Raw genomic sequence first — 13,272 nt, forward strand, 5'->3', positions numbered from 1 at the left:
GTGGGGTGGGGCTCCTCGATTGTCTGCAGTTGTCGGGGTAGGGGTAGCGGGGGCACCGCCCTCGAATGGCACGTGGGCGGGGCCGAGTCTCTGTGATGGACGCCGCTGCAGGGCCCCGTGATTGGTCGGCGGAACTGGGCCGGGGCGCAGGGATTGGGCAGCTGCCGTCTGAGGGGGCGGAGGACGAGACGGGTGGGGCGGGCGAGGCCGCAGCAGTGCAGTGTGCTCGAGACTGCGGACGGGAGCAGACAAAGCGGCGGCGGCTGCGGCAGCGGCGGCACATGGTCTGCGGTGGGGCACGCGGCGTGGCCGTTACTGCAACGTTTGCGGGGGCCGGGGGCTGTTGGGAGCGCGCTCCGCACCAGGCGGCCCCGCCGGCCTTGGGGCTCCCGTGACTCGGGCCCCCCTCCCGGAGGAGGCCGAGGCCGCGGAGGAGACGCGGAGCCTGCGCCTTCGAGGGGGAGGAGGCGGGGCCCCAGCCTCGGGCGCCGCGTGCAGCCGCTGGGGAGGCCGGAACTGGAGCCGTGGACGCTCGAACCGAACGCCCCGGACCCCGCCCCCTCATTCTAGGGAGCTCACCCCTGCCTCCTGGACCCCCGTCACCCCCTCGCCGCGCCTCGAAGGAAGGTCACCCCCAGCTTGCCAAGATCGGAAGGTTCCCGGGGGGGCCCTCGCAGCCCCAAAATTCTTAGGTGGCGTCCGAGAGTGGGGAGCCGCCCACCCCCTTCTGAGGTTCTTAGGCAGTGCATGCGTGCGGGGTTCACGGTAAGGACAGCCCAAGACTACGCGGGAGACCGTGCTGTGCCCCCCAAGATTGTTGGGGAGCCCGAAGACGGCCGAGAGGGTAGAGAAGAGCAATTCCGGCAGAGCTTGGAGGCTGCGCTGCTGAACCCGAACCCGAACCTGGACTAAGCCACATCCAAGGACAATTAAAAAGGAAAAGGCACATCCTATTCTAGAACCCTGTTTGAGCCCGGCCCCCATCGAATGGTTGCAGGACTTACTGGCCAAGGAGCCCCCCAAACCTGGATTTTCCTGAAGAGCTTCGTGAGGTGGTCCCAGGCATTCCCCCCTGCAGCACCCCGAAAAATTAACCCTCTGTTAGGACAGATTGACGAGCATCTCTTTGGAAACCTCTTTTAATGTCTTTCTGAAATTAACTCTGAAGAAGACTGGTGGCCCCCTCAGCTAGATTTTGGGGGGTTAGAAAACAGGCTAAGAGCACACTAAGTCTTCTGAGTGGGCCAGAGAGACCCACATGTTCATATTGTGGCAGGACTAAGGATCATGGCATTTGCTAATTACAGTAGTCTGAATCGAGCTCAGCTGACTTTTGAGTATCTCCATACCAATTCGTAAGTATCCTGGGGGTGCTTGCTAAAGTCCTCCATAGCAGCGTCCCTCTTAGTGCTGGAGCCATGTATTCCTTTGACCTTTGAAATTTCACAGGTGCAGCAGGTTGCCTCAAGCCATGGGGAGTCTGCAGAAGAAAAGGGAGCGGTGGAATATTGGGTAGTTGGTGCAGAAGAAGCCTCAACTTCACTTATTGGCTCAAGCTGTTCTGCAGTGTTGATCTAACAAGGAGAAGCTCAGATTGAAGGCATTTTATAAATGGAGCTGTTGCATGGAAGTTTTTAACCAAAAACTCACCAAGGGCTGGCTGATCTGTGGATCCCCACAAGGGAGGATTTCCTAGCATCAACTGGTGTTTCCTTTAGTGGGAGCAGCCCTCCCCCCCCCAGAAAGCCCCCTCCCCCCAAAAAGAAATGATTATTGGAATGAGTGTATTAAAGAAAACCGTTTTGGAGAAGACTTCAATGATAATTCAAAAGAAGAATAGTCTTATTTCTGGTGGTAAACAGAATAGGTTTTCCTTGTTCTGGGCGTTTGCACGTCTGTTAAATAAGTAGTATGTTCTTGCCAGGCAGTAATGGCGTCCATTTAAATCATATGTTTAAACAGTCTTATCTCAAGAATGCCTGCTGATTGCAATCCAGAAATCTCCAAGTGGAACACAGTTATTCACAAAGTGATTTGCTGTGGTCTTCACTTGTGTACCTAGAAAGAATGCCATCGCTCTTCTAGAGTCTTGAGGCCCCTGGTAGTATGTTGTTTTTCTACTTCTACTCGTATTTTTCTGTTTGATCTAATCAGAATGAGGGAATTGCTTTACCACTTGTTCAGTGTGTTATTTATTTAGCAAGGCCTCTCCATCTCTTGGGAGGAAGGTAAGTATTCTAAGGTTCTGTAATTAGTGAGTTGAAGAGCAATTTCCAAGTCACTTTTGATGTTATTTGGTGAGTTATCCTCTGTTTGGATCAAAATAGAAGTTTCTAGTTCCAAATTCACTGACACACTGTTAGGGTGCTGGCTGGGTATTGGTAGAAAAAGACAAGATATCTTAGTTCTCTTAAAGTTCCTTGGAAGAGTTTTACAGGAAATGAGTTGGCTTATTTTTTCCCTGCAGAAGGGAGTAGGATGTTTAGGAAGCAGTGATCTCTGCTGCTGCAGTGATGATCAGGGTTATTTGCTTGTTTTGGTCCTGGGGAAAGTACTCTCTTGCTACTTTCAGGAATGGCCCAAAGTATCAGCAGTTGGATGTGATGAAGCTGATTGGGAGTAAAGCAGGGGAAGGAAGAGAAAGGAAATGCAACAGATATGTCTTTTACTGCTTGTAAACCACTCTTTTTTATTTTAATTTTCATTTAAAAGTTTGTTGGAAGAAAGACAAAAATAATTTTAAAGGAGGTTTGAGGATTTTCTATGGGTTTCAGATCGTACCAGCTTGCAGCTACCCTCGTTTAACATCTTAGGGCTGAATATGTTTTGGAAGCTGTGGTGATTGCTGTTTGCATTATACCACTTCTCAAGATTGAGGAAGGTTATAGACCCTCTGATAGGAACAAGTCTGTCTAACCCTTGCCTTTCCATCTCTCATTTTCTCTCCAGTTCATCTGATTTTATTGAGTGGATTTCTAAGCCTCAATCATGTGACCTCAGGATTTCTTTAAATTTAAACTACTGCTCCCATTCCCAAAGTGTGATGGGAAGGTTTGAGTGGGCACCATTTATTACATCAGTCACTAAGTCTTTCTTGAGCTCTCTAAAGATAATTTATGAATCACAGTCAGGAGAGAGGGTAGACCCTCTTTAAAATTACTTTATTCATTGCAGGAAATGAAGAGCAAATTTCTTGACCTTAGCATTATGGGTTGCAATTCTCATTGGGTCTTCGAAACCCACGTGGTTAGATTTTGTTACAAAGCTTGAGACCAATATGTAGTCACGATATTAGAATCTGTTTCTAATCCTAATTTCAGAAGGAAGGAAACAAGTATTGAGAACTTAGTATGAATCAGACACTATGCTAGGTTAAAAGACATGTTCTCATGGTAGAACACTTTTAGACAATAATATGGAAGTTACTGCCCCTCATCAGGCATCTTTAGGGAAGAAATGAGGTAGCTTTTCTCCTTAGCAGCTACTCTGATTGTTGCAGTTTTTAAACTAAATTAAATTAGGCTCAGGCTCTGTCTTTTAATTTAGAATCTGACATAGCATCTGAATGACTCTGAATCTTACAAGATGTTATGGCCTCTTGTTCATTTATTAAGAAAAAATTGCTTTTTTAAAACAGGAAGTCAATGACTCAATAGTCAATAAACACCTATTAAACACTATGTGCTAGGCACTGTACTAAGTGCTGGGGATATAAGTTCAAGAAACACAGTTCCTGCCCTCAAGGATCTTACAATGTAATGGGAGAAAATAGCACATAAAAGGAAGCTTAGAAAAGGAGAGTGGACCAATGTACCCACATGGAAAAGTCTGAGAAATTCCAAAGTAGTGCTGTCAGGTGGGGAAGTGAGCCCTCTCCTTAAATGCAGGTTTTGGAGTTTGTGGTCCCCCCCAATCAAAGGCACTTTGTCATTGGGTGCCTTTTTCAGTCATGTGCCCCTTTGTGACTCTTGACCCCTTTTGGGGTTTTCTTGGCAACGATCCTGGAGTGAGTTGCCATTTTACAGATGAGGAAACTAAGGCAAACAAGATGAAGTGACTTGCCTAGGATCACACAGCTAGGAAGTGTCTTCTGCTAAATTAATCATATGCACAGGGCTTAGTAATGAGGTATGATTATCAAGGCCGATTGGATCTTGCAGGCTGATGAGGTTTGCCCAGTGATAGCTTCCAGGGTCATAGTAGAGAAGTATCTTTTTACAGTTGAGTCCCATTAAACCCTGTTCTCAAAGATAGTGCCCACTTTGTGCCTATCCCTAATAATGGCATCAGAAGGAATTTATAGCTAGATTTTAAATTATTTTCGATGGCCCATTATGATTATTTTCTTTGATACCCAAATATGAAGATAGAACTAACTATAAACCAGGGATTTTTTTTTTAAATGAGCTTGGGGCTTCTGTGCATTATGCCTTTGGTATTGGATATGTTTGGTTCATGCTAATGGGATGCATTAGAAACTGGATATCAACCATGTGGCTGTGATGTGGTTAGTGGCAGAAGTTGGTGGTATGTGTGGCTTTGATTTTGTTTATGAAATTTGGTACATGTAAAAGAGTTGACTGTAATAGCTTGGTAGAATTTGATGGAGATGGTAAGACATCCTCCCCCCAGGCCCCTAGGGTCATAATGGTATATCTTAGCCTTTTAATTGTTTGAATGTTTTGAATATTGTCGATGGCCTGGGAATTGGACCTGGGGGCTTGGGGACAAGGGTTCTCTTCTGAACCTTAGAGGCTAACCTGCGGTCACATGATATTTCCATCTCGGTTTACCTATCTGACTGGATATGGAAATACCAACCAAATAGGACCACTAGGCTTAGTTTAAGAGCTTTGAGCCTTTTGAAATGTCAAATTTATAGCACAAATACTCTAATTTATTCTGGGTACAAAATGTCTCTTCTTAAATTTTCTCTTAGAAATTTGAACAGCTGCTGAGCTATGAGCAATGTTTCCTTCTTGAAGAAACTTGGAAAGTGCACTGAACTGAGCTTAAAGCTAATGATTTTGGGGTCCTAGTGCAAACATAACTAGATAAACCATCTCAATTATGTTCTCTTGCACTTATTTCATCCTGCAATGAAGAGTGAGTTGGTAATTCCAGACTTGAGCTATAAAGTCCTTCATGGGAGAGTTTGTTGGATGTTGATCTTTAAGTGGTTTGTTCATCTCTTGGACCCATGGGTAGAGAACTAAGAAGAAAAAGTTTTGATAATCTACTTTTTAAAATTCCAAATTGAAGTACATCTCCTGCTTGTCCAGAATGGTCATAGTATAGATGAACCTTCTTAGTCTGAAGGTATGCATTACTAGAGCTGAATTAAAGAGCTTTTACCTCGTGTGTGTAGTTCATGGGATGAAAAGACCACTGCCTAGAGAACAGCAGTGACTTGCCTGCCTTTGGTCACATAGCAGAACCAGGCCTCCTAGTCACAGGCTCTGTCTGACAAACTTCATTTCTTCTATTCATTTCTTCTGAGTGGCTCTTTTTGGAGAGTTGGTAAAAGGATGAAAATGGCTGAATGGGATTTTAGGCTGGACCTAGCCCTTGCTCTTGTAGGGCAGGGCAGTCAAGGCCACTCTGAGCAAAGGACTGGAAAGTGTGGGCATTCTCTGGTGCCTTCAGAGCTCTGGTTTCAGGAAGTCCAGCAATGACCCAGTTCTCCCAAGGTCTCTTTTTGGTGTGTCATTTGCCAGCTGAGAACTGTTATCCTGTGAACCTCGTGACCACGTCTCCACACTCAAACTCTCCTAGGTTCTTTGGGAACCTGACTTATGCCTGGAGAGATTGTTTTCTTCTGAAATTCAGTTCATCTAATTCAAATACCAAGTATGTTTCCCCTGGTATGAATGAAAAAAAAACAACTATGCAATAATTCTGGAGGAAGCTGCCCTAGCACTTGGGGATGCCCCAAGGCCCCTCAGGAAGTGCCCTGGCATCTAGGGACAGACTGGGTTCTGGGACAAGAGCATGCTTTGTGAGGAGTCTTTTTTTTTTTTTTTTTTAAACTCATGGAACCACTTCCTAGGGTCCCAAAGGAAACCACCAAGCTGGCTTCTTTCTCCTCTCCCTGAAGATTGAGGAAAGTTCTCTGTGCCTGTCAGAATTCATTCTTAACCAGAGCCTGGCCTGCTACTCAGCTTTGAGGGCCTCCCTCCTGAACCTCTCCTGTGTTCTTTTACCTCTAGGTGCCTTATATGAGTTGTTTCCTTAGTAGAATGTAGACTCCCTCAGGACAAGGATTTTTTTGTGTGTCTCTTTGTCTACAACACCTGGCACATAGTAAGGGCTTAATAAGCAGTTGCTGATAGATCTGCTCTTTGGGTGCTGTGTTCTTAGCGGATTTGCATTCATTAGGCAGATTTGCTTTTTTGGTTCTAAATTCAAATGGAAAAGCTGTTTACCTTTTGTGGGAGTGTTTTTATAATTCCGAGCAATTATTTCATTAATTTAGTATTTTACTGATTCTTTTAAAGTTGGTTTTCTTTTAGCATCTCCAGCTGGTGGTGTTCAGTAAGGTGGTTTCTTGGTAGGATGGAAGTTAGGGTCTGGTGGTGGTGATAGACTGCATTAAGAATCAGAAGACCTGGGTGAGAATCCTGGTTTTGCTACTGTCTGTATGAACTTAAAGGCAGTATGTGATCCAGTGGCTCGAGTTCTGGTCCTGGAGTCAGGAAGACCTGAGTTCACATCTGGTCTCAGGTACTTACTAGCTAACTGTGTGACCCTGAGCAAGTCACTTCACCTTGTTTGCCTCAGTTTCCTCATCTGTAAAATGAGCTGGAGAAATAAATGGCAAACCACTCCAGTATATTTGCCAAGAAAAGCCCAAATGGGGTCATCATGAAGAGTCATCATGATTGAACCAACAACAACATGACTGGAAAGCAAATCTCTTCCCCTCTTTGGGCCTCGGTTTCCTCTTTGTATGATAAAGAGGTTAGACTAGATAGATAATCTCTTAGGTCTCTGGAGTTCCAAATCCTGTGATCCTTTGAAAGTGATTGAGTGACTCCTGATCCACAGAATTGCTACTGTTTAGAATCTCATTGAAAGAGTCCATTTTGGATTTGATTGGACAAATAGCCTGGCTTTTATAACCAAAGATAATTAAGACATTTCATCCTTTATCCCCAGTTTTCCCTTATATTGATTTCACAAAGACCTAGGTTAAAAGTTAGCTTTCTGTTCTGGTCTCCATTTTGGGGGGAGAGTTTTGTCAGTATCCATCTTGGGATTCTTAAAAGAATCAAAAGATTTCTTTCTGTTCTACCTTTGCTTCCTCCCTCACTCTCATCCAAAGATGCATTTTCATCTGTGGTTCAGTCAGCTGAGGGCAATCTCATTTGAATGCAATTACCCATTTGAGCATGTCACTCAAGATTTCTTTGTTTCCTTGGGCATTTCTTCTTCCCTCCCCAAAATTCTCACTTATACTTGGTAAGTGCTTTCTTTACAATAGCTCTGTGATACAGTTCTAAGAATTAGCCCTATTTTACAGATGAGGAAACAGGAGTAGGCTAAATGACTTCACTGAGTTCACCTAGCCCTCAGATAAATGTCAGCACTGGGACTCAACATTCTCCTTTCATAGCCTTAATTTTCTTGTGAATTTCTCGCAGAATCTTTTTGGTGTTTTGTTCTAGTTTAAGGGCATTGGGCTTCCTTGAAATCTTTCACTCTTCAGTTTTCCTTGAAGTCGAGGAGGAAGTAATCTATTAGTATTTGGAGAAGTAGCTTGAGGTAGTCAATGTGTCTGAGGGGTGTTAGCAGCCTTCGAGAGAAAGCTTCTGGAAGTCCTTAAAAATGTTGCAGAAGCCAGTAAGGAAACTTCCAAGAGTAACAAAGGGCAGCGGAGGAGTCTTCAGGGCCAAAGGCTGAGAGCTAACACGAAGTTTGCTTTTATGTTTGTCTCATATCTTGATATTATAAGTTACTACAGTTTTCTGTGATTCTCTCTGGAATAATGCCATACTATAAAATGCTTTTTAAAAATCCAGTGAAGATTCCAGAAATGGACATTGTCCTAATGGGATATAGAAACAGTGACCTTGCTACCCATTTAGCTGGGGCAAGTCCCTTCTCTCTGAGCCTCAGTTTCCTTATCTGGAAAATGGAGATAATGGAACCCACTGCCTTCCAGGCTGGTGATTGAGGAAAGCACTTGGCAAACCTGAACAAGCCACTTAAGAGCAGCTGATATAAAGGAGGAAAGGAGGGTGCAGGGTCTTTTTGAATTGGATTCCTCCACCTGAACAGAATATGCCCTGGTAAAATAACTCAGACTTCAAATGAAGCCACAAGAATTTGTTTTCTCCTCTTTATGTCATATGATCCTCTTTTTTTTTGGCGTCGTCTTTGGATTAGGAGAGCTTTCATCCCTGGTCTCCTGGGGCTTCTTACTTATGTCATCTACAATGTACTTTGTTCACAATACAGATTGGGAGGAATCTGAGGTGAACCAGGGGGCCCCAGGAAGCCTTCTCGAAATCCTGCAATTCCTTGGGGTACAGTGGTCCACTGATCATGATTTGACGCACTCGGAAAGGCTGATAGGTATATGTTGGGGAGAGAAGGAGCACTCCTAAGTATTTTTAACTTCATTCCCCACCTTCACGTGATGATATACTTCTCCAGACTTTGCTAGACTGATCCTCTTTGGGCTTGTCCTGAAAACCACTCCACTTTGGTGACCCTGCTGCAGCTGGGGTTCCTCTGGTATAGCCTTCACCAATACAGTATCACCTTCAGACTTGGAAGAGCCAGGAGAAGGTTTTAGTGGACATTAACTTTTATTCTTTTTTAAATAAATAGTTTGATACCTTTTTGTTTTAATATCACTTTCATTTGCAAATATATCCTGATATCCTTCTAGAAAGCTGTGCCTGGTAACAGAAAATGAGATGGGCTCAAGATCAGATGAAAGCATGAACTGTGCCAGGTGCTGGCAATGTTCCAGTTTCCTCCACTTTTCTGAAGAAGGAAGAATGGGAGGGATGCTTCCCCCACACTCTTCTCTTTCATTAGAATGGCTGTGGTTTGGTTTTCATTCACTTTTGTCTATGTGCATCATTTCCTCCTACATTTCTGCATCTCTTTATGCAGGTCTTCTCATGCCACTCTGAGTTCTTCTTGGTACCAGTTTTTCCAGCACAGAGATACTTATCCCTGACAACCATAGTCCACCTATTCTCCAGTTATATATGTCTCTTTCTTTCCAGTTCTTTGCTGCCTTACAAAGTACTGTTCTGGAGATTTGGGAGTCTATGGGACCTTTCTCGCTTTGAGTAGGTTATCTTTTGAAGGCTTTCACTTTATAAACTGAGAACTCATTGTTTTTAACATGCAGGTAATCAGGGATACCAAGGTACTGTTTATCTGGCCTTCAGGGATTTCTTGCTTTGTATCTCAGGGGACCTTTGATTTCATTGAAGAGAGCTTGTTATCCAGAAAGACTGAGTTGATAGTTGATGAATTAGAAGTCAATTACATTTTATTATTTGGCCCATTAAAATTTAGTAGCTGAGTTTCCTCAACACTTTTTTTGGGGGGAATGAACAGTAGATTCACATAGAGGTGGCTCTCATTTCCTAGGGAGTCAGTGGCCTTAAGAGGAATACTTTTTGGAGTGGAGGAACACCTGGGTTCAGTTACCAGTTATGCTGGTACTACCTATGTGACCATGCACAGGTCATGTTAGTTCTTTGTTTCTCCATCTTTAAAATCCTGGGCTGGATAATCTCTCAGGATTCTTCTAGTTCTAATGCTGTGATCTAGGCCTGGGGTTCTTCACTTTTTTGAAGTCATAGAATACATTTGAGCAGTCTGAAGTCCATGGAGCCTTTCTAAGGTTCATCTTTGTTGTCCGCTTGTAAAATTGAAGGATAGCAATGAGTAAAAATAAAGAGGTAACCTTTTTTTTTCCATCTAGAATCTCATAGATTTCCCCAAAACCACTGCATGGATCCTTTGGGGTTCTTTGGGCCCCAGGTTAAGAATCTGATCTCAGCAGACTTTGAGACTAGTGGCCATTATGGATACATCCCTGTGTTACAGGATATGTGAAGAAACCCTGTGTTATATTAGACTTGACATCAACTCAGGAAACCTGAAGGAGCTAAGCAGTGAACAGGCAGGGTTACTGGTTAGAGGCAGGATGCTCCCCAATGCTTTATTGTAGGGCAGCACAGCAGAAAGTGGGCTGCTCTTCTCCCTCATGTTTTGGTTCACTGATAGTGCTTTTGTAACTTGACATGGTATAAAGGACCTGGCCAGGTTTCTCCACTCATCATTAAGTGACTTGGCTTGTTAGTTCCCCTCTGCTCCCCAGGCTGTGACACGATGGAGCTATACTTGATGACCTTCAGAATCCATCCAGCTTGAATTGGTCTTATCCTAAGTCTTCCTCAGCAAGGGGAAGTGTTGATTCTGAGTTTGTTTGACCTGCTGAAATTGAGAAGTGAGTAGGGAAAGGGATTGGGAAGTGAAGTAAATACAAGGGTTTGTTGGATGGTGTCAGATGAAGGAGAGTGAAAGAAGGACTGGAACTGCTCCTTGGGGCCAATGGCACAGTGGTAACAATGGTGGAAGGTAGCAATGCTCAGCTCATTATTTTGCTTCTGTGTCTTGGTGAGTGGGCTTTAGAACCAAAGGAAAAGGCCACTCCTCCCACCCTACTCTGAGAAAAAGGCCAACAGGGGCCATACCCATGATAATTGAGGGGTGAGTGGGACAGCAGCCCCAACTTATTCTCGATGAGTTCACATTGCTAGGTCTTGATGAAAAGCATCCTGTAGCTGGCACATGTAGTGCAGTTCTGGAGACAGGCAGTGTCTGGATTTTCCCTCCCCTCCCCTCTAAGAGGAAGAGCCTTTAGAATGTAGAGGCTGGGGAGTTTGACTCCGATTTCTGGTGGCTTTCTAGAATTCATTGTTTCTCTGTGGACAGGGACAAAAGGGAGCAGCACCCCAAAGAGGCAATGTGGCTTTATCAAAAATGTGATTTTTATTTTTGGCAGAGAGACTGGTATATCAGGGAATGCCAAGTATGTGTAGTTTTGGCCAAATTTTAGCAAAGTATTTGATAATCTCTTGCTCTCTTTGTGGACAAGAAGTGGGTTAGAAGAGAATCAGGTGAATTCAAAACTAGATTAATTAAGGTAGATTCAATGAATAATGATGAGTGGTTTGGTGTCATTATGGAAAGAGAGCTCTCTAGGTCTTTGGGATCCAAGTTTGGCCCAGTGCCACCTGACCTTATCAGTGACCTTCTTAAAGACAGTGGCTACATGCTTCTCCAATTTTCAGAGGGCTCCAGGCCAAAAAGGACATCTCCAAATCAGGGACCCAAAAGATCATGAAAGGCTGGAACATTGAGCCAAATCTAATTAGATCACATTTCAGAATCCTAAATTTGGGTTCAAGAAATCACCTTCCTAAGGATAAGATGGGAGAGCGTTTCATTTGGAGAGACTGAATTGATGACTCCATATGAGCCAGCAGTGTGATGTGGCAATCAAGGATTCTAATGAGACCTTATGGGGCAGTCATTACCAATGATGAGGGAAGTCATGGGGCTGCCATTCTCTGTCCTGATTGGACAGTTTGGAGGAGGTAGGACTTAGGCTGGATATCAGGAAATGTCTCTTTGGAGTAGAGCGCTCTCAAAGTGGAGCTAGAGAATTTTCTTACTCGGGAAAGAGTTGACTTTGTTGTCACTAGCAGTCTTCAATCAAAGACTGGAATGACCACATCAGGCATGTTGTTGAAAGGATTCTTTGCAAGCCTGGTTGTTGTACTAGATGACTTTGAGTTTCCTCCCACTTTAGCGGGTCCATAATTTTGAGCTGGGCCTACCAGCTTGTGCAAGTAAGAAGCCATTAGGGCAGGAAGGGACTTTAGTCATCCCTTTTTCCAGCCCTCATTTTACAGGTCAGGAGATGGACCCCAAGAGGGAAAAGGCTTGGCTGGCCTCATCTAGACTAGTAGTAAGAGTTCTTTCCAAGGGCCTTTCTGTCCAAACCTGAGACTCTTCCCACCACAAAATAGATTTGGAGGCAGAAATGTAAGTAAAAGTGGGCAGCCTCCCCTTGTCACATGTATTCGAGAGGCTGAGGTGCTGTGATGCTGAAAAACACCAATCAGCTTAGGTGGAGGGAACTCAGTAAATTAGAAATATGAGAGAGGTGTAAATTGGGGGAGAAAGCAGAAAGCCTCATGGCAATTGTTTGATGGGTGTGTTTCCATCATAAGCGGACCACAGCTGCCCACAGTAACTTACCTTTTTTCAGTTTTCTAACTGACTCTGCCTTTGACCTTTCAGAACCACCCATGAGTTCCTGTTTGGAGCCCTTGCTGAGCTTGTGGACAATGCCAGGTTTGTATCCTTTGGGCTTATCTGTCCTGTTTGAATGGAAGGCTTTTATGTTGTGGTTGTGTCTTTGTTAACTCACTGATCTTTGCCCTCCAAAGCAAGGTGAGTGGGAGTTCTATTTTTTGTTATACAATGATGGGTAGCTGTTTACTTAACAGAGTAAGACCATATACACATATGTGGATTACAAGCCAAATGTTTGTCCAGTGACTCTAATGGCGGTGGAAAAACTTGTGCCAAGGGATAGGGTTAGAGTTCACAGTGGAAGTGCTTGTAAACAGCCCTTGTTCATATTTTCTAATGGTTTTCCCCTTGTAGCTATCACAAAAATTTTCATCAGCCAGTATCTTCAAGGAGATATGAGGGCTCTGGCTAGTGAGACTTTGACCAGAAGCACCTTTTCCTTTTAATTCTTGTTGATAACATGTTCACAATGTACAAGTCCTTTTCCTGCCTGAGTAAGCAGAGTAGGCTGAATATATGAATTTTTCTTTTAGGGGCTTAGGGTGCCTTATTTTTAGGTGTTCAGTTTGCATGGGCACTTGAGGATTGAGCTACAGACAAAGTGTCACCCATCCCCCCTGATCCTGTTTACTCATTCTGTCCAGTGCTTCAGTATTGGTTTGGAGTACGCAATGGGTAAAAACCAGCTTAACAGCAGTTCTTGGGGAAAACATGTGCAGGTCTCAGTGGATCACCAGCTCCGTAGTACTCAAATGCTTCTCCAGATAATGCCCTGGGGGAATCACTGAGTTTTCTGAGACTATTCTTTTCCAATTTCCAGAAAATAACATGAGCATTTAGCAAATATCTGCCAAAGGAATGTCCTTTGTCAGGCTCTGGTCCAGTTGTCAGTTCCAGAAGTATTACATCTACTTC

At 44.0% G+C, this 13,272-nt stretch overlaps 1 protein-coding gene across 4 annotated transcripts in view; it reads left to right on the forward strand.

Moving 5' to 3' along the window:
• Positions 1-13,272, forward strand: part of MORC2 (MORC family CW-type zinc finger 2) — a 56,424-nt gene that overhangs the window by 218 nt on the left and 42,934 nt on the right. For 3 of the 4 annotated variants that reach the window (XM_072599915.1, XM_072599914.1, XM_072599916.1), the window contains exons 1-2: positions 291-1,355; positions 12,343-12,396. In XM_072599915.1, the coding sequence (XP_072456016.1) occupies positions 1,288-1,355; positions 12,343-12,396 (122 nt within the window). In that variant the 5' untranslated portion in view covers positions 291-1,287. Of the gene's footprint in view, positions 1-290; positions 1,356-12,342; positions 12,397-13,272 lie in introns of those variants that run through there. The other variant, XM_072599917.1, reaches the window with a different exon arrangement.

This window comes from Notamacropus eugenii, chromosome 4 (genome assembly GCF_028372415.1).
Source record: "Notamacropus eugenii isolate mMacEug1 chromosome 4, mMacEug1.pri_v2, whole genome shotgun sequence".
In the NCBI taxonomy this organism is placed as follows: domain Eukaryota; kingdom Metazoa; phylum Chordata; class Mammalia; order Diprotodontia; family Macropodidae; genus Notamacropus; species Notamacropus eugenii.